General features: G+C 48.1%; 2 protein-coding genes across 6 annotated transcripts; one reads left to right on the forward strand and one right to left on the reverse strand.

Moving 5' to 3' along the window:
* Nucleotides 1–29: 29 nt before the first annotated feature.
* cckar (cholecystokinin A receptor) lies at nucleotides 30–19,330 on the forward strand. 3 transcript variants are annotated; one of them, XM_062449909.1, is made up of 5 exons: nucleotides 30–156; nucleotides 16,116–16,367; nucleotides 17,545–17,806; nucleotides 18,016–18,143; nucleotides 18,325–19,330. In XM_062449909.1, exons 2-5 carry the CDS (start codon nucleotides 16,217–16,219, stop codon nucleotides 18,960–18,962), a joined length of 1,179 nt encoding a protein of 392 aa, XP_062305893.1. In that variant the 5' UTR covers nucleotides 30–156; nucleotides 16,116–16,216; the 3' UTR covers nucleotides 18,963–19,330. The 3 variants fall into 3 exon arrangements, with proteins under 3 accessions (XP_062305893.1, XP_062305892.1, XP_062305891.1); XM_062449908.1 differs by lacking the exon at nucleotides 30–156 and adding an exon at nucleotides 13,838–14,081; XM_062449907.1 differs by lacking the exon at nucleotides 30–156 and adding an exon at nucleotides 14,605–15,163.
* On the reverse strand, nucleotides 1,729–14,038 carry tbc1d19 (TBC1 domain family, member 19). Of its 3 annotated transcripts, none has more exons than XM_062449904.1 (21): nucleotides 13,822–14,038; nucleotides 13,562–13,634; nucleotides 13,434–13,479; nucleotides 12,321–12,396; nucleotides 12,100–12,174; nucleotides 11,858–11,921; nucleotides 11,308–11,354; nucleotides 11,082–11,192; nucleotides 10,788–10,860; nucleotides 10,387–10,428; nucleotides 9,341–9,453; nucleotides 7,030–7,104; nucleotides 6,778–6,840; nucleotides 5,564–5,648; nucleotides 5,408–5,452; nucleotides 5,273–5,305; nucleotides 5,030–5,139; nucleotides 4,728–4,819; nucleotides 4,255–4,370; nucleotides 3,885–3,955; nucleotides 1,729–2,783 (listed from the first exon to the last, which is right to left on the reverse strand). In XM_062449904.1, the coding sequence occupies exons 1-21, from the start codon at nucleotides 13,918–13,920 to the stop codon at nucleotides 2,709–2,711; spliced, it is 1,584 nt and encodes a 527-aa protein (XP_062305888.1). In that variant the 5' UTR covers nucleotides 13,921–14,038; the 3' UTR covers nucleotides 1,729–2,708. The 3 variants fall into 3 exon arrangements, with proteins under 3 accessions (XP_062305888.1, XP_062305889.1, XP_062305890.1); XM_062449905.1 differs by having other exon boundaries at nucleotides 10,387–10,425; nucleotides 13,822–14,037; XM_062449906.1 differs by lacking the exons at nucleotides 13,434–13,479; nucleotides 13,562–13,634; nucleotides 13,822–14,038 and adding exons at nucleotides 12,726–12,745; nucleotides 12,890–12,942.
* Nucleotides 19,331–20,573: the final 1,243 nt, after the last annotated feature.

Consider the following 20,573-nt stretch of genomic DNA (forward strand, 5'->3'; position numbering starts at 1 on the left):
CAAACGACAGCCGCCCACGACGTTCACCCACTTTTTCTAATGAAGTTGATGTCAGGGTTCCATGTCTTCGCTAGATAATGTAGACTACATGTGTTTGTAGCTACTGTCGTATCAACTGCTGGCCGGCTTATGCAGAAGTAGATCCTTGGGGCGGAAGTAAGTATGCAAATAATTTGACATCAGGGACCGTATGCTGTCCCTACGCGCAAGGCATTTGCGCGGGGATGTTGTAACAATGATTCGTCTGATTCACCGGGGATGTCTCCGTGGTCACTTTGTATCGCATCCAAAGAATTCCACGCCTCAGACACAGGCAACCGATCGCTTTTTTACTCGTGCATTTACCCGGCGAGGACCTGGTCTGTCTGGAGGATAAACTGCATCCAAAGCAGAGGAATTCTCTTCAGAAACTTCGGGGGGGTTGTCTCATTATAATGCCTCCATGGTGTTTCCTCGTCACGGTGACGCGGATGCCTCTCGGTCTATTGTTTCACGCTTCCCATTGCATTTGGTCCCCGTCGCGCGACAACCGTGGCTCCGTCCAAGTTTTCCTCCTTGCTGAGCCCTTCTATTGGTCAGATTGTCCCAACATGGCAATGTGTGATTGGTTGCCTAGCAAATCCTTTTGTCAAATTTTGAGAACTAAGGAGCGGGAAAGAAGCCTCCTAAATCATGGTCGCCGTAGTCGTATGGTAAAGCTTTAATGTGCATAAATGCTAAAATGTGTTTTATTCATGGTTTATTTACGTATCGCGGTCTGGTTATAGGCATCCACCATTAATCCACATACTGTACAATCCTGTAAACTAAGATGGTAACGAACTAACCTTAACCCTAAAAAGGGTTCGATCGCATACATTTTTCCTAGTTTTCAATTTAATATTCACCCACCATTTCAAAGTGCGTTATTACTATAAATTGGACCGCGTTAGCAAATATATTTATACACATGAGTGCCTGTGAGCGAGAGGGGGACACCCGATAGTCCCATCTACAAGATATCTTTCAGCAGCAGGCAGCACCGGTGTGATGACTGATTGTATGAAGTCGCTGCAGCACCGCACCCTGTTACCCACTAGGGGCGCTTTCGGGAGGAAGTGTCTGGGATAGCGGGGTGATTTGTCCAGGTTTGAGGCTGAAGGAGGCACCAGGTTGATAACACAGAAAGCGCCGTTCGGGTGATAAGCAGGGCGGACCGTGGGAGTCGGGATAAACAGGTGGCAGATGTAACGGCTCAGGCATGGCTGCGCTGCGTGAAGAGGGGGAGGGAAATAGGAGGGGTTGGAAGGGAGGGAAGGAGAGAGGGAGACAGAGAATGAAAAGAGACAAGCAGCATAATTTGATATGAGCACGCAGAAGGGACAGGAAGGAACGAAGGCAGCCAAAGAAAAATCATAGCAGACGCTAGGCTGGGGAGGATGCCGTACGGGAAGTGTCTCGATACAGACTGAGCCCGTCAAAAACGATTGTCCCTGCTGAAGCTCAGGGCTGTAGTTAGCTGTCCGAGTGCTGTACATCCTGTCCAAATATTTACTCAATCACATAGTAAGACTGACATTTAATTATGCTGTGCCACAGTATGGAGCAAGCATGACCAAATTGCAACTGTGGAAATGAAGTATGAGAGTGCCAAACCAAGATCTGTCTATATGTTGTGTACTAACAGGAACAAAAATATGATATTCAGTGTTTTATTGCACAGAAACAGTTTTAATTGAAAACGCAGAATTCGACAACACTATTTTTTATTAAAAGTTGTGTACCTTTTGCCAACATAATAGTGTAAACTTGTTATTGACTCGGAAAGAAAAACAAAGTAACTGAATGAACTCAATCTACATATGACCACAAAAAAACATCCAATCGTAAATCGGTGGCAATAACATTATCATGGCAAAACATTTTGGGCAAATTCTAATAACAAATAGAACAATTATACATTAAGATGTTTTAAAGACCTTAAGTAAAAATAAATACTAAGAACTACTGACTGTTGAGCAGAAGGCAATCAATCATTTACTGTACATTCATTTGAGATGTATAACATTGTCATATCATATACTAGTACTAGTTTAAGTTACTGATATTGTGAGTGCTTACATTCTTCTACACAAGCACAAGAACAACCTAATTTTCAGTATAAATAATATGAAAAATTATTGTATGCCTTTGACAATTCCTTTGGGAGAGTTGACATGCAGGACAGCAGCTTCTAATCTTTTTTTTTCATAAATACGTATTATCATCACTGCAATGAATAGCTAGTGGGAACTTACTGTTAATCACAGGGCTCGCATATATAGTCCCCTGACATATTCCTGACAATTTAGCTCCATCCAATTCGGCTCCTGACAGATAAAGGTGGTCCGAGCTAGCAAATGTATCATTTGACTTTAGAGGGCATGTCTTCAGGATGTTAGCTTAGCCTATATTATCTGTGGACGATACAGTACCTTATCACACTATATAATAATATCTAATGACACAATACATGGCGGTAATGATTCCTGTTAGGTGCGTGCAGATGGGAAATGTAGTTTTCTATATGATGGGAATACGGCACCAGAGGGCATACATGGCAGGGTGGTTCATATAGGGGTTTGGTATTTGTGTTTGGCAGAGGATGGTTGACGTTGGAGTGGCAAGGTACCTTGGCATTTTCACACGCATGCACGCGCACGCACGTGCACACACACACACACCGCTCCTCAGATGACTGTGGCGAAGAGGAAGATCTGGATGAGAGGCATGACCTTCAGAGTTGAAAGGTCGGCGAGCACGGCCTGGGGAGAGGACACACAAGTCAGTGGCCGTTTTGCCCGAGCGCCCCTCGAGCAGACTGCAAAAGCAAAGGAACTCTGCGGGAAATCTTTCTCCGAAACCGCATCGGAAAGAGCCGGAAGAATCCAGACTAACCTGCAACCTTGCAATGATGCAGATCTGCGTCGTGCAGGGCAATATGTCCCCTTCCTTCCCCTAACCCTGGCCTTTTGGAATAGGGGGTGGGGGCGGGACGGGGGGGGGGGACGGGGTAGTATTAAATTTAGAGCCCTATCATGTTTACAGAAAGGGTGTAATATTTCAGCCCTCGGCTGGGCTCTAAAAATAAGGCCCCCGGGAGCCATGTTATGATACCTTCTCCAGTGGACCAGGTGGTAAATGAGCAACCAAATAGTGCCGGCCAGCATCTTAGCATCAGGTCAACCCGACGCCTGTGCGTCACTATGAGGATTAGACAACCCCTTCCCCCCCACACCACACCACACCACACACACACCCCTTCCCCTCTCCCTACACACACTGTATGTATGTCTGGTGGAGAGGCAGGCGGTTCACCTTAAGGTTTCGTGTGCCTGTCACTCACCCCCACTCTTGGGAAGCCTATAGAGCCGGGGCTGGTTTTGGTCGAGTTTGTATTTTTGTTGGTCTATTCGCGGAGTGACATGTCAGAGGCACGTGAGAGAATGGCGTCGGGTCTAATTGAAATACCCCAAGTAGCTGGGCCGTTTGAATTCGTGCTCTGTGCTTGTTGCTTTAAAATACACGATGGTGGTCGACAATGGAAATGATTGGCTCTTCATGAATTTAATAGCTTTCCAATTGTAAACGACAGTCTCTCACCGACACACACTCACACATACACGAGAACAGCATATATAGCAATGATCCTGTCACATTTCAGAGTGATATGGGCGCATTGAAATAGCCAGCAAGCGTTTCTTTTTTTTTCGGGCGTGTGCATGCAGAAGATTGGGTTACTGCTGCTGGCAGCCCGTCAGGGGCCCTGTCTCCTGGGCGACTGAGCGGCAGAGTCTGTGTGCCAGGGAGAGGAGAGGAGGAGCGGCGGCCGAGACCGCTCGTCCCACTGACCCCCCGCCACTCACCTCGGCTGAGGCCAGCGACGTCACCTCCATCAGATTCTCGGCCCGGAAGGCAAACACGGACGCCGCCAAGACTGAGAGGGAGAGAGAGAGGAAGGGAGGGAGCGAGAGGGAGGGAGGGAGAGAGAGAGAAAGAGGGCGAGAGAGAGAGAGGGCGAGAGAGATGGAGAGGGGGGGGGGGATTAGAGGAGACGCAGAGTGCAAGGAAGGAGGAAGAGGACACCTCAATGCGAGTGAGTAAGCAACATAGCTTCAGAATGAGGCCAAGCGCCACTCGGGTCCACGCGGGTCAGCCAGTGTGCCGATTGGGACCTTAAGGCGTCGTTAGAGGGGGACCTCCACAGCGTGACGGCCCCTGCTGCGCGTGTCCTACCTGCGACTATCTCCAGAGAGTCGTAGCCCAGGATGCGATCCCAGAGGAGCAGCAGCTGGTCGGTGGAGAGGTAACCGGAGAAGGCCCGCACCATCCACTTGAACGCTATGCGCAGCCTGGGGGACACAAGACACAGACGGCCACAACGACCATCAGTCATCCTAAACGTCAGTCAGGATCCGAAGCTTTCCCTTGTTACCTCTTTGCGAGATGAGGATATGAATGTGGTGAACGTCATCGGGGGAATTTTTTGACTCAAAGTAAATACATGTGTTGGCAGCGTTTGGCCACCAGATGGCATTAGAAACTCACCCTCAAGCCATTCATCTGAGAAAATACTGAATGTTCCAACAAAAATTTAATTACTGGCCAAATATCATTAACCACGTATCAAACATGACTATTAAACATGTAGTGTCTTGCAAAAATGGGCTGGTAAGCTGACACAGCAGGTGTGACGAGTGTAAACATACGGCTGGGCCTCGATCTCCCGTAGATGGTAAAACAGCTGGGGGAGATGGGACTGGAGAAGACTCTCAAACTGCAGGCACAGAGACACGATACCCTGCAAGACATCACAGGCAGGCCGGCGCACACCCATATCAGTGTATATCCATGTTCATCCCACGAGAGCGGTCGACCATATCGCTGTTCTATAAACAAACGGAGATCCAGTGGCCGTTCCCACACACATCCGTCTTCCAAACAGAGAATAGACAGACACACACACAGACACACACACACACACACTCTCTCTGTGTGTGTTGGGCCTTACCGAGGGAGAGGAGGAGATGGAGTGCAGCCTGAAGAAGTAGCGCACGTACATCTCTCTGAACACGCTGTACAGCTTGGAGGGCTCGTTGTACAGAAAGCACAGAGGGGCCACTGTGAGGACACACACACACGCACACGCACACACACACACACACGAACAAAACACAAAGATCAAACGGTTCACGCCTTCGGAATCCTTTCCTCCGTAAACCGGAAGTGCTGCGGTTTGGCGGTGTGTGCTCACCGTACATTGAGAACCCATGGAAGGGGACGACACCTGTTCACGGGGAGAGATAAGAAAGAGGTCCGGCGTCATTGTGCTGTATGACGTTAGTGTGACGTCACAGCTGGTGGCGGAGGAATGCGCTCCCCTTCCTACCGTTGGGGGGGTACACCACAGCAGAGTCCTCGGCTCCCGCTTTACCTGCGAGGACGGACAAACCCACGTCAGGACGGATAAACCCTGGAGTATTCCGGTAGCTTTAGGGATTTCTGTATGTAGATATCAGGTGCTGTGTTCTGGGGGGGTACTCACCCTGTACGTGGGACTTGGGTGGGGTCGCGCTGTTGTAGCTGAAGTGCTCTAGGACAACAGTGTCTCGAGAGAAACACAGTAGCACCTATGGGAACGGATGGACACACACACACACACATTAATACCCGGACGATTCGACCTCTGGCAATACAAATTATGTGGGGGAAAAGTCGATGATATGGTGCTTGAGATGTTTCAATTATACTCCAGGAGAACATCTATTAAAAGACTTCTTCCTGTCTCGAGTGCCTCAGACAATGAGAAGGTAACATGCGCGGAGGCCTTCTCCGGCTCTCCGGGCAACATGAGGGGGCCCTCGGTGGATGTAATCTTATATGAATTCTGCGACAGGGAAGACATTTCAATTTCCTCGCTAACTCGAGGGGCACTGCGCTCGACGAGTGCGTCCGTTTAATCAACGGGACCACTCAGTGCCAGACGTGCTCATAGCAGCAACGGAGGGCATTAGGCAGCATTCTCAGACGGGGAACTTGGACTGTGCCCAACGAATGCGCTGTCCAAGAGTTTGTCATTAATTTCCGAGTAAGACAGTATTTTTTTTGGGGGGGGGGGGGGGTCTGTGAAATTCGCGAGGCAGTTGGGATAATCCAAGAACGAGGGGAAGCGCAGATGCATTGGGGACAAACAAGCTGGTTGGAGAAGCAGCCCCGGCAAGCGCCAAAAAAGCGGATCCGAGCAAGAGAAACGTGAAACGCGGATTAACCCTTGTGTTCTCTTCGGGTCATTCTGACCCATCAGTCATTGTGACCCACGGACGTATTGCGTCAACTTTACCGCATACAAAAACAAAGTGAAGCATTTTCTTTGAACCGTCGGGCTGCCTCAGACCCCCCACATTGCAAAGGTTAAAATAGAATTATTTTTATTTGTTTTTGTATTGGGTAAAATTGGGTAAACACAACGATGGTTCGTTATGAACCTTCGGGTCATGTGACCCGAAGGCAGCACAAGGGTTAAGGTGATTTCTGGATGATCGATGACATACTTTAACGGACCATTAGTGCCGTATACGGGCCTCGTGTTTGATTTCTTGTATTCGGGGATGTTTTGGTGGACACGGTGCCCGTCACTGCCCAACAACCCTCCGTGCATACCTGCTTATCAGCACTCTATACAGATATCTCTGACTGCGTGTGTGGGGGAGGAAAGAGAGAACATGTGTGCGAAAGGAAGGAGGTCAAAGGGACACTCACCTGATACAGAAAATCCTCAAACACAAAGTAGTAGTCGTCATTACTGGCCGTCAGCTTCACGTCCTGGTCACAACAAAGTAAACAGGAGTCTTAGCTCATCGCACCAGTCTCGCTACCAGAAACCCACCCCCCTCGTCCCACCTCAAAGGGATCTTCAGTGGGGGTGGGGGGGGGGGGGTCTTCTGCTACCCAGGGGTGTGAACATGCCTACTCTGCAGCGTGTGCCAGAGATGTTCGGAAGGTTGACCCTACCTTGTAGATGAGGTTGTCCACCAGCAGGTCGTGGCGGATCACACCGGCTTTCAGCTGCTCATAGCGCATCATGTCCTGGAGAAGAAGATGAAGGTTACTGACCACACTTCCGGCATTATTACGTAACCTACTGTAGTATAAATCTGGTACTAAACATTACCCCCAAAAACGGTCAGGTAACTCCAAAACAAAGTGAACCTCTAAATCACACAGCAAGATGGGGTCATGTGGTTTTGTCTTCTGACCCCAAATGGTACTGATCACCTGAGCCCAAACGATATTTTAAAATTCCCAAACCCCCTTATAGATTTCATCTTATGGAAGTTTTGAGTCTGCCAGACTCGACTCGATTTAGGTCATTTTACAGGCAGTGGGGAACCAAAACACTTGAAGCATAGACGCTAAACGGTTATCTGTCTCCGGTGGTAGATGAGCGATCATAAAAAGATGAGGCGAGGACAGAGGAAGAGTAGAACATAACCCACTCCTCCGCTTCTGACAGACAAGAGGTACTTCCTGGGGCTGAGGAGGAAGGAACAGACAGAATGGGGACCCACGTGACAGGAGCCCAGAGGCAGGTTGCAGAGATATGTGCTATCCATAACACAAAAGACAGGATTTGAAAATCGTCTGGATAGCATCGAGAGAAGATATTAAAAGTGTCTGAATCGGGAGGATGTGATCTGCAGGTTGCACCAGGTCAAAGTTGTTAAAGTACAGTTCTGAAATAGCTGGGACAGTCGGAATGTGGTATGAGTAATCTGCTAGAAGCCAGGGTAGAATATTCTAACATGAAGAGAAAATGTTAGTCGAATTGTTTTTACAACCCGACTGTGTTCCATTTTCCTTTGCGTCAATGTCAAGTCAAACCTACACTAAAAGCCAGCTGTAACGTGGATACCAAATGTAAAGAGACCCAAGACGTGTTGGGTCACCGCCTAAAACCCTCCATGGCATTCCTGGTCTTCCTAGACGAGAAACCTCAAAGGTGGTCTCTAACGGGGGGCCCCCTCATTTACACTGATGGATTGTGGGAAGTGGTCTGCGTCACGTGACTCGCAGCTCTGTGGTGGCTAGCTCACCGCTAGTCTTCCTGGGTCCGGGGTCACCGTCCGTCCCTTGGGGCCGGGCAAACACCCTCTAGACCCCCCACAGGACCTCTGGAGCTCTGCCCAGGGATCCATCACCCCGGGGCAGACATTGTTTTACATCCTGACGGGGGGGTCGCTGGAGCTCACGGACACACACAGTTATACAAGCGAGGGCCTGTGTTGTGGTGCCACACAAGGCGCTTTGGCAAGCGTGCCTGAGCTAACTGAGCCAAATGGCCCCTGTGTTTGATTACTTTGGCATCGCGGTGGCGGGAGGAGTTACAACCGCCCGCTGGAGTAAACATCTGCCCCGGGCATTATTTATGTCGCCTGAGGTGGCCTTCTGTAGGGAACACCAGCACGCACACTGCAGCTCTGGCTGCTGCTGGGTGTGTGTGTGTGTGTGTGCGCGCGCTCGCATGTTCAGGGTATGCTATTCAGTCATACAGTACCTAATGCGACACCAGTGGAGTCAGGTGGCTGAGCGGTGAAGGAATCGGGCTAGTAACCCAAAGGTTGCCAGTTCGATTCCCGGTCATGCCAACTGACGTTGTGTCCTTGGGCAAGGCACTTCACCCTACTTGCCTCGGGGGAATGTCGCTGTACTTACTGTAAGTCGCTCTGGATAAGAGCGTCTGCTAAATGACTAAATGTAAATGTAATGCTTTTAGAATGGAGCCGCCTATTGAAGACGTCTCACACGCGTGTTACACTCGTGGCATACGGTGCTTTTTTGGTAAACGATCATAAATATCCATTACAATGCATAAACCGAATGCTCATGAATTCCTACTGAAACAAACAGATGAGCTCATTCCCTTCCACCGCCGAAAAACAAACATCAATATCCATTTGATGTGGAGTTGAACAAAGACGAAAGAGCTCAGGAGTTGGACAAAAACCACTTCAGTGGGCCATGCCAATCATTAACAGTGCAAAGGGCAGGAGGTAAAGAGTTCAGGTCCTAGGCAACCTGGTGTTTGGGAACAGCAGCAGCTGTGCATGCATGGCAGGTTTACACCAACCACTCACAAACAGAGAACATCGGGGAACAGAGTTTGTGTGCCTGTGTTTCTGTGTGTGTGTATAAGTATGCATCTCTTGTTCATATGAATGTGTGTGTGTGTGTGTGTGTATATAATCATACATGTGTTCCTGTGTGTGTCAGCGGGTGGGTGTCTGCATGCACACTTGAGCGTATCCGTGTGCGTGTGTGTTACCTCTGGCTCGTTGGTGGAGTTGAGGGCGAGGGCCCAGAGGGCAGCCCGGAGCCCGGTGGGACAGCCCTGTCTGCTGTACTGCTGTGCTGCCGCACTGTCCTGCTCGCCCACCACTGGAGACACACATACACATCCCAACACGCGCCGCATCAACACCACGCGCTAGCAGGATACCTCGAGCAGGATCTCTCCAAACACAAGTGTCTGGACACACACGCTTACATTCCTACCCTACACCCCTGGGTGAAAGAAAAAATCAAGGAGGCGCAAATACTCCCCCCCCCCCCCCCCCCACCCTCCGCCCTTCGCCGCAATAAACCACTTGGGCGCTCTGCTGAAGCCTGAATCACTCTCAGAAATGCACTCGGTCTTCCTGTGTGTGCCGTGTCAAGTCCTAAACACACATGGCCCTTGACTGCGGGTGTTAGAGAGCCATAACATCTCCGACAGGTAAACATTCGGCCCCTCATCTTCCTTAATACATCTTTAGAGTGCCCTGTCTGCCTGTCTGCCTGCCTGCCGGGCCTGTTGGCCAGGGCTGGCCTTAGCACCCGAGTGCTAAACACATTCCAACGGCCAGGCTGACGGAGAGCCGGCGGGCCTAAGAGCGTGTTTACAAAATGGTCCCGGTGTTTTGATGTGATCACTGGCGGAAGGATCTTATTGGCCTTTGGGAGGGTGTTATGGCATCGGCGTCCAGGGACAGGAATGAGACCGGGGGAAAAGAACCCTCCCCCCCGCCTGCGCTGTTTGGACTGGCCGGAGTGCAGTGGGGACTACACCACTTGAGGGACTGAAGGGGGGGATTAGTTAGGCATGTGCTGACATTAGTGGGTTTCCTTCGAAAGATAGTGTGTGTGTGTTGTGTACATGCAGGTGTGTGTGTGTGTGTGTCTGCTGGAGCGCGGGTTTGTGTCTCCAAACACGTCGCAAACGCATTCTCGTTTGGCTGCATTACAACATGGCAAAAGCAAATGACAAAGATACACACTTTTATATAAACGCGATAAGAAGAAGATATTGAAATGGTCTGCTATCAAACGTACCTTTCTTTCCAATGCGAACATGTTCGTGTTCAAACATATCTGCTCGACGAAGGGAGAGACAGGCCACAGAAACACTTCAGTTCTAATGTCGGAGTGGCAACCGTTCCAGAGAAGTGGCAACTTTATCAGTTTGGTTTACAAATACAAGGCTCAGGAGACAAAAGATATTTAAACCCACGGCACACAGATATTCTTTGAGGAATCCCAGACGACCAAATGGCGAGAGAGAGAGAGAGAGAGAGAGAGAGAGAGAGAGAGAGAGAGAGAGAGAGAGAGAGAGAGAGAGAGAGAGAGAGAGAGAGAGAGAGAGAGAGAGAGAATGCAAGCCTGTGGTTTAATCCCTTCCAACCCCTTATTTGATCTTTGTCGATTGAAACACAGACTGTTGTGATGGCTGTTACCTGCGTGAACCTGGGTGTGGTCATCGATGCCCAGTTGTCCAGTGGTCAGACTCAGCTCAGAGTAGGCCTCTCTCTGCGGGTCAGATAACCATCAGACTGGACACCTCATCAAAAGTCATCTCAGTATTTAAGGTTTTCACAAACCATCACTCACCACATCAAACATTGCTTTTGGCGTTTACCAGTCATTAACTTTGATCTATTACTGATCGGATTTAAACAATGAAAAGTAGAAACTGAACTGTAGGCTTCACCCACACGACAACAGGGGGAACCCTAACACAGACACCCTACCATCTGTGGTATATCCCTGACATGGAGGGGTACTTGGATCAGGCCCCAGTGGCTCCTGGCACTGGTCTCCTCGCTGACGTCATAGTTGGGGTTCCGCAGGCTAATCAGCACCTAGGGGGGCATGGGAAATGTGGTCCATAACGGATGATAGAAAACCTACCCCTCCCAATATCAATTTGTAAGGGAGTCTTTGACCAGTACCCTGTGGAGATGAAATACTTCTCACCTCCAGGAAGTCTTTAGGGGCATAGACAGGCCTGAAGCGACTTAGATCTATGGCAGAGAGAGAGAGGGAGTGAAGACAAAGAGACATTCCAAATCCCTGTTGTCACCTACTATGCCCGTTTCCAGTGAGTTATGTGGCCCTGCAGAGATGCATCCTGCTGTCTGAAGTGGGCTTTTCCAGCTCCAGGCTGGGGAGAAACTGCCATAAAGTCAAGGGTCTTGTGTGCTCAGATGGAGGGCATGCGGGAGGGGGGGAGGGGGGGTGGGGCTCTCGTTACTGTAGCCAGGCCACCGGGGAAGTCTGCTTAGCCTCTGGACCTGCCGGGCCTCCAGTGTGTTTATACCTGAGGTCGGCTCACACTCGTAAATGTTATCATACCCCCATTCTCCCTGATAGTATTGTCAGACAGCATTATGCTGTGAGGGACGCTGCGCACACGCACAAGCTCCGGGTTCAGGGTGAACCCGTCCAGGGGCAAACCGCCGCGCACGAACCAAACGCACCTGGGCCGAGAAGACGCGGAAGCATGACGGCACACACACACACACACCTGGCTCGTCTGTTCCCATCTCGTTCCATTTTTTGGTGAGCTCCTTCTGCTCCAGCGCAGGCCTCTGGAAAACCACAAACGAGCCACACTGATCGGGAGCCAAATATAGACGGGGGGGGGGGGGGGGGGCGACGCTCGACGTGGAGTCGTAATGAACCTCGAATCAAACGCACGTCGCAAAACCCCGATTATGGGACATCTTTTTTTCTGTGTTTAGCGCCATGCATGTTGAGACAGCCTACCTTACGAGCCAGAGGAACACCCAGCTCGGTGCACATGCTGTTCAGGCTTTTGAGGATGCGCTTCTCCCAACTGGCCTGTTCAGAGTGACACACACACACACACACATACAGCTTGGTATGAGGCAGCCGTCTAAGTAGGGCACATCCCCAAACAAACACACAGAAGAAAAACCCAGGGCTGGGGAAAAGGAAGAGAGGGTGACAGAGAGGATGAGGCAGACCTGGGCCTTGCGCATGTAGGCCAGGGGCTCCTTGTGGTGCTCCGGGGGGGCAGAGGGGTGTCTGGGGGCGGGCCGCCTAGTCGACACAAAAACACCAGATTGAGGGAGTGAGTAAGTGTGCGTGAGTGACTTGCGGACTGCAAATCACTCTAGCATAAGCAAACACAACGCAATACGAATTCCGCGCTAAATCAAAGCGGAACAGCACATGAGGTGAACAGCCACCTACAGTGTCCTCCCATCTGAGATAATGAGAGTTCATTTAAACCAGAACCGCTATCTGTCTCCCATCTCCTCCCACTTATCATCCAGTCTAACTGGGTTAAACAGGCTCAACTCATTCTAGACAAGGCCCTGTAGTCTGACAGGGGACATAAAGCACTCATACCAATGTAAACAGCTTACCTAAAAGAAGACGCTCATGACTCATGACATGGAGAGGAAGGTATAAGTCAACTTAATACGTTGCTGTCCAAAGTCATCGCTAAAAAACAAACTGGGGGATTTTCACAAACTGAAGAAATTGAGTGAAGTTCGCCGGACTAAACTCAAGGGTACTGCTTACTCACCCAGCAACAGTGTGCAGATTTGAACTGATCATTCTAGAGACCGTACATTGTGAGTGACCTGAGAGGACCTGGGTCTTGCCAGAGTTATGCTACTATGCTGTTATCAAATAGAGAGAGAAAACGTTTACATTTGCTCCAGAGACGGTACATTGTAGCACTAACGGTATCTGGCTTAGCATTCCATGTAATTTCCCATTTAAAACTCTCTATAACAATCAACTAAGACGGGGCCGTTCGGATATCGGAGTGTGTATCTGTTCTATTGTGCGTTTTGAAAGCCAACTGTGCAAAGCAGTCGATTCACTAGGGGCCAGTTGTTACTCTAGGGGCCAGTTGTTACTCAGCCAAACAGCAACTTGGGCTATGTTCACACTACAGTCAAAAGTGGCCCAAAATAGGTTTTGTTTGTGCCAATAGTGGCTCATTATAAGAAAACCTTCTTTTAGCAGGTGCAAACCATTACCAGTTTGCTTATAGTAAGCTAGAGTACTGAAACTAAAACACAACATAGAAACACGTTGTTCTATTGGAAAATTAAACTTACATGTGCATTTCTCTGTATACTGCATTCTGTAGCTTTCTCTCCCAACCTGCAACACAAAACAAATGTTTTTTCAGGCCAAATGTGGGGTGGAATAATTTTGATCACAACAAATAGTTCCACGCGCTTACCTGATGTTTTGAGAAAATTGCGCACGTCCTCTTTAAGACAGTCTAGTTTTATCTCGGGTTGATTTAAACAATCCTAAATAGAATAAAATAAAAGTTAAGCAATATTATGGATCCTTTCTAAATCCATTCCATGAATTATGTACTGCACCAGCGATAAGCTTACACCTGCTCAATATCAGATAAGAGTTAGGACACCATTGGCTGTTGCACAGGCAAATGGGCTCTGCAGAGCTGATATAGCCATCTAGCTAGCTACGTACTTTAGCTTGTCTCTCAATTTGAGAGTGTAAATGAGTTCCTTTCAGTCGCTGGACAACGTGAGCGATTGTCAGAGATAACTCGGTTCCCTCATCCATCATTTCAGTGCTTCTTTTGGTGAGCTGGCTAAAGGAACACAATATGATTTTCTGAACCCATCGGCCATTCACTGATGCAGCCTGGCTCTGCAGTGGTTACTTAGCAACTGGACTAAGCACTTGAAGGAAACATGAACTTGAGACATCAGTTCCTAGCACCAGAGGTATATGCAGCAAACAACGTCCAGAAAGTGCGATGCCATTTATTGTGTCTGATAGGTCCGTTTTCCTGAGGTCACGTCTTTCTCTACTGGCAAGTCTCTCAGACTTGCAGGTATGAATGGTATTCTTTATATATATACAGGCAGATCAAGATGGACAAAAGAGATTAACTATTACTAGAAAGCCATCATTAATTAATCAGTTCTAGCCAGTCTGTTGTCAAAGGCAACATTTAAATGCCATAAACGACATGATCTATATCTCACATCACTAGCCTAAGTAATCACCGTAGCAGCATGCGCACAGGATGCCCCCTCGAACCATGACGTACAATGCAGGAACTCAGTCTTTTCCATAATGATAGCGTTTTATCTCTGACAAAACAAAATCAATTAGGACACACAGGCATACTGCAAGTGAATGGTTTTTGTCATTTGCAAGCTACTGACATGATTTACAAAACAGTATGTTATACGTTAACAAAACAAGGACATACACTTTTGTTTATGAACATTTGCTCTTTTTGAACTGCTATACATTCGTTTTAATGTTAAACAGATTCAACAAAAGCAACATGCCTTTGACCAGACTGTTTAGAATAGGGTTGCACTTCTCTGTGCGCTCACTCGAAAGGCGGGGTCCCATTTAAGTACAACTCGCATCCACGCGCAACTGGACTATTTCTCAAGAACTAAAGCAACCGTCCTCAGAGGCGCAACAGTCTACACGCACCAACAGAGCAAACGTTTTCTTGATTTGTTCTGCAGTCAATGCATTTGATTGTTGGATAATTGAATATGAAACGGAATAAGGTCGTATAAAGTTTTTCGGGACAAAGATATTTTTTTATGTGCCAGACTAAGTCAAAATGTTACAATTAGAACTGTTTTAGAGTGTTTCTTATCCGAATTTTTGCCATAGGGTACTGTACAAGTAGGCTAAGCGAAGAAGGACAAAATGGAGACATTCACTTTACATGAAATGCTCATAAACTCCACCAATCTGTATAAGATATTATGCGATTTTGGAATAAAAAATGTCTCAGAGTGCGACAATGAAAATTACACTACTCCAGAGCCGAAAGGTAAGCCACAGTTTGACCTCGAGTAGTTGGATATTTAAGCATTTCTTGGGGAAAGTAATGCATGTTACTTTTTCCAATGGGGAAAGTAATGTATGTTACTTTTTCCAAGGGTCATCATTTTGTATTTTGTATTTCGTATACCGATGGAATGGGCCTTGATTAATGCAGGATTTTGAAAAATAATTGGTAGGTGTAGAGAATACATGGCCATCCCTGCGCTGAGGTCAATACAATGCGCGCTATCAACTGCACATATGCTCTAGGTTTTAATATAATCAATTAGTTTAAAATGAAATGTTGACAGTAAACAACAGATCCTGTAGCCAATTGGCATATGACAATCATTCAAAAATTAAAAAAAATACTGTGTACTTTCTCAAAACTGTCGCATGATGTTCTACTTCAATAGCTTACATTCAGACACAAAAATCCAGCCTCAATTGTGTGTTTAGAACGACATACTGAGACACGTTGGTGAATTGATTACAGTTCATTCGCAAAATTGGTTTACACAAAGCTATGCAATATCCTTTGAGACATGCATTCGAGCAGAATATATTCAAATCATTTCTTGCTCCCTTCATGGTTGAAATGTTTCCTTGACAATGACCCATTGAATTATAAATAGAAATTCAAATTAGTTTTAAATTAAGGAGGAATGGTAGGCTCTAATAATATTAAAAACCATTATATATTAATAATATACAGATAGTGTTCTAAATTAAGATAATACGTAATGTATAATATGTCTATTCTTGTGGACATATGGATTGTCACTGACCTGATTGTCACTGACTTGGAAAATACTAAATAGCTAAATGAACAAACATTGATAAACTCTAGTGATAATATGAGGTGGGTATGGAAATCTGTAAGCTCCTTGAAGTGAACAGATGAAGTGCACTCTCTCTCTCGTTCTCTTCACCCACTCTTGGTCGTCCCTCTCTCCCAGACATAGACCAGACGGTACGCATCTTCCTCTACAGCCTCATCTTCCTCCTGTGCGTCCTGGGCAACAGCCTCGTCATCGCCGTGCTGGTCCGGAACCGCCGCATGCGAACCGTCACCAACCTATTCCTGCTGTCCCTGGCAGCCAGCGACCTGATGCTCTGCCTCTTCTGCATCCCCTTCACCCTGATCCCCAACCTCATGAAGGACTTTGTCTTCGGCAGTGGCATCTGTAAGGTGGTCATGTACTTCATGGGTGAGTGGAGCTCCTTAAGGTTGTGACCTCTAGACGCGGGTTGACTCTTGGCCTCTCAGGTGGATGGCCCAGCTTGCGACGCAGTGCAGACATATCTTTGACAAGCGAAGGTCGCAGTTGTAGGGACAGTGCGTGCAGTGACACAAATGCTGTTTTTGTCCCTCTGTCCACACATGCTTGGTTGGTTCGTTCCCTTTGGATCCCTCATTAATAACACAACACGGAAGAAAACATGAATGCCTTTGAAAACTAAAGAGGCCAGATCCCTCCATTTGGCTCTAGAACCCCATGCGGGCTGTGGTGACAGACTCCAAATAAAGTCATCTTTGTCGTGACAAACATGGCTGAGTTCCCTGGTCCTGTAGCCGGGAGGCTACTCCAATCGTCTCCCTATTAAGGATCTATTTACTTGGAAGAATAAGCTGCAGGTTACAGATAGAGTTACAGATAGGTTCCAAAAACATGGAGTAAAAGGGCTGAATAAAAGTATCCATTCAAACAACTTTGGTTGTACAGTGCTAATGTATTCGCTGTCCCTCGTTAGAGGGAGTTTATCCCTGACTAAATGTTGCGGCACTCTTAAATCTTGAGAGTCACTGCGAAATGTGTGCGTCTTTTACATTTCACTTACCCGATATGAACCTATGGATGGACACAAGGACTGTGACACTGTCAAATGCAGTGGTGGCATAATCAGTCTCCGCGTGTAACTTTCTTATGTGTACATCCCTCTGGATCGCTTCCCCTGATAGCACAGATGTATTTATAGTTCATGTTATTAGTATCACCGTGTGACTTTGTTTGCATCCCACGGTAACAGATTGTACTGTTGATAATCCTGAAGTGTTCAGTCGTACCTCTGTCCCCGCTCGATTGTAAACTCCAAAGTAGCAAGCAGTTAAAATGTCACAGACCAAGTATTCTACTAAACCAGATGACAAGGGCATAAAAATCATTACAATAGCCATTTCACAAGGTTATATTACACCCTGAAAGGTATTCAAATAAAAATTGTGGGCAGCTGTATGTATAATCTTTCGCATGTGTAGAGTATATTATACTCATGGGAATTTAGCATAAAATGTCAATACTTTTACATATACTGTATACACTGTATATGTAATGGAGATTATATCAAAACTTCATATGGAACCACTTTCCCGTCTCCTCCAATCAGGTGTCTCCGTGACCGTGTCTACATTTAACCTGGTGGCCATCTCCCTGGAGCGCTACAGCGCCATCTGTAACCCGCTGACCTCACGCACCTGGCAGACCAAGTCCCACGCCGCCAAGGTCATCTCGGCCACCTGGGTGGTGGCCTTCCTATTGATGCTGCCCTATCCCATCTCCAGCAAGCTGGTGCCCTTCACCCGCATCAACAACAGCACCGGCAACATGTGTCGACTGGTGTGGCCCAGTGATGTCATCCAACAGTCCTGGTTAGAGAAAGCTAGTGTCATTTGGGACCTTGTAGAGAGTTATTCCGTCTGTGTCAAGACATATTGTGTGAAGAGCTATAGTTAAATGAGTAGAAAGTCTCTTCTGAAGCGTACAGTATGATTATAACAAACTCTATACCATAAAGTCCACACTCACCCATCAGACTTGGCAGCTGTTGACCAATCAGAATGTCGTGTTGTCCCGTCAGGTACGTGTCACTGTTGCTGCTGCTCTTCCTGATCCCGGGCATCGTGATGATGACAGCGTATGGACTCATCTCCCTGGAGCTCTACAGGGGCATCAAGGTTGAGACAACCAACCGCAAACCGAGCCGGGGTGAATATGAAACGGCTTAACTGCCATTTTAAAACTCTCCAATCCTGCCTATCGAAACATTTGCATCACTGAAAACATTGTGATGCTGCCCGCATGACCTTCGTCCGACATTCCATTTCCACACATCACTCGCATGACATGATTCAGAACAAGTCACCGCAATGTGGATATTTTTCGACAGAACGCCAGTCCAGTACGAGCAGCGTCAAACCAGGCGACAGCGATGGCTGCTACCTCCAGCCCAGCAAGAAGAAGAAGGCGGAGCTCGCGCACCAGCAGAGCCTCGTCTCCACCGTCAGCACCGGCAACACCAGCAGCGCCGCGTCCAGCACCAAGGCCAAGCTCAGCCGAGTCTGCAGCAACAGCTCCGCCTCCAACCTGATGGCCAAGAAGCGGGTGGTCCGCATGCTGCTGGTCATCGTCTGCCTGTTCTTCCTGTGCTGGATGCCCATCTTCGCCGTCAACGCCTGGCGGGCCTTCGACCGGCGCTCGGCCGACCGCCTCCTCTCGGGCACCCCCATCTCCTTCATCCACCTGCTGTCCTACACCTCCGCCTGCGTCAACCCCATCATCTACTGCTTCATGAACAAGCGTTTCCGCCAGGGGATTCTCTCCACATTCGCCTGCTGCAGGTGTCCGTCCCGGAGGGGGGCCGCGTTGGAGAGGGGAGGGCTGGGCGGGATGGGGAGAGGCGGGAGGTGGTGGGGACTGGGGGGGAAGGGGGGGAGCAGGAGCGGGGCGGAGAACGGCCAAGTTCCGCCCGGTGCCGGCAGCACCCGCTTCACCTACAGCAGCGTCCGTGGATCCGCCCAAGCTTAGCTCCCCCCCCCCCCCCCCCCCCCACCGCCGCCGCCCGCCCGTCGGGAGTGAGTCGCCAGGGTGTGGAGACAAAGAGGTGTTCCTTCACCGTCTAGCAAGCTTTACACTCTGAGGTCTCTGCTTTCTCCCCCTTTATCGTCGCTTCGCCTGGACTCTGAGGGGGGAAAGACGAAGAGCCCGGCTCAGGAAGCCGACAGTCTTCGGGGACTCTCTCTCTCCCCGTTGACTCGTTAGTGACGAGTCGAAGCGTGATGTTTACATTGCGGAGAACATTTGGACATTGGTGAGTGAAGCACGCGGAGAGACAGTGGCACATGCTGCTATGAGCTTGTTATGATGTAAGGTCCTCGAAGCTGACTGCTATGCTCCGCGTGCGAGGAGAGGGCTCTGCAGATCACGTTGTCAGAGACGATAGTGAATATTCAGTGATTTTCACAGACCCACCTTAGCAATTCCCACCCGCACCCCAACCTTCTCCCCAAGCACTCCTCACTATCCCTGTTTATGTAAAATCACAAGACCCCCCCCCCCCTCCCCTGAAACAGCACCCAGCCATCTTAGGTGTGATGCTGTCCAGGCAATCCTAGAAAACGCCCTAGCAATGCTTTCAGCGCCTTGTAAGATCTCCAAGCCACACTAGCTGAAGAACTGCTTTGTGTAGAGGGAGTGGAATACCGTTCGAAGCACTTCATAACCCTCTACATTCTGACTCTGGACACATTGTTCCCAAAGCCTTAGAGGCCACTCTGCAACTGCGAAACTTGCAACCTACTCCTTCATTTGTAACATTTCAGTCTCTCCCTTTGCCTATCTTTTACAACGCACAGAACTATGTAAATTGCTGCCGATTCATTGCATTCCCCCCACTGGTGTTTATTTTGCTTCTACTTGAACATCGTGCCCTAAATGTTGTAAGAACCCAAACAGTGCTGTGTTTTTGTCCTTGACATAGTCTTTGTGTACTTTTTGTGTGATTACCACACTCGTGTACTATGCATGACATGATCTTATCATGGCGTGGGACCTTTGACACCTGCCTGGCTGTCTTCAAAGGACAAGATCCCGGCAGCAACTGTCAATCACACCTGCTGTTTGTTGACTTTAGTTATAAAATACTGTAGCGCAAATGTAGCAATTAGTTTTTTTTGTCCCGATTTCCATTTGAGTTTTTCTTAGACATTACAATGTAATTGTCTGGTTTATGTCACAGCTTGCTGTTATCTACTTGGATTGAATATGTATCCATAAAGGAAACGGAATGATAATAAAAGTCTAAATATGTTACTGTCAAAACGTCTTTTATTATAGTCATTGTGTCCCTCCCACACCTCCACCATCAAAGTTGGGGTCCTAACAGATGAGCTTCAGTCTAAGAAGTGTGAAGACAGCACAAGCTTTCACGTCACTAAAGCCTTCATTTACATTGTCTAGTTGCACCCATGCCTTGTACATTAAATCATGGGATGATTTAATGTAACATTAGCACATGATCCATAACATTCAGACATAATGAAGATTGATTATTGAGGCCGGATTCGGTTATTTGTGGATGATTTTGACAGTAGGATAGTACCGGTTAAAAACAAACCGGATTAGTCTGGTTAAACCATC

This window comes from Osmerus eperlanus, chromosome 23 (genome assembly GCF_963692335.1).
Source record: "Osmerus eperlanus chromosome 23, fOsmEpe2.1, whole genome shotgun sequence".
NCBI lineage: Eukaryota > Metazoa > Chordata > Actinopteri > Osmeriformes > Osmeridae > Osmerus > Osmerus eperlanus.

Coding starts and splice junctions, on each gene's coding strand:
- tbc1d19 (XM_062449904.1), bottom strand. CDS start 13,920: ATGATGGATGAGGGAACCGAGTTATCTCTGACAATCGCTCACGTTGTC. Junction 13,480..13,561: donor CAATTTTCTCAAAACATCAG/GTAAGCGCGTGG, acceptor TTTGTGTTGCAG/GTTGGGAGAGAAAGCTACAG. Junction 10,429..10,787: donor CCACACCCAGGTTCACGCAG/GTAACAGCCATC, acceptor CCCTTCGTCGAG/CAGATATGTTTGAACACGAA.
- cckar (XM_062449907.1), top strand. CDS start 15,037: ATGGAGACATTCACTTTACATGAAATGCTCATAAACTCCACCAATCTG. Junction 16,368..17,544: donor GGTGGTCATGTACTTCATGG/GTGAGTGGAGCT, acceptor TCCTCCAATCAG/GTGTCTCCGTGACCGTGTCT. Junction 17,807..18,015: donor GATGTCATCCAACAGTCCTG/GTTAGAGAAAGC, acceptor TTGTCCCGTCAG/GTACGTGTCACTGTTGCTGC.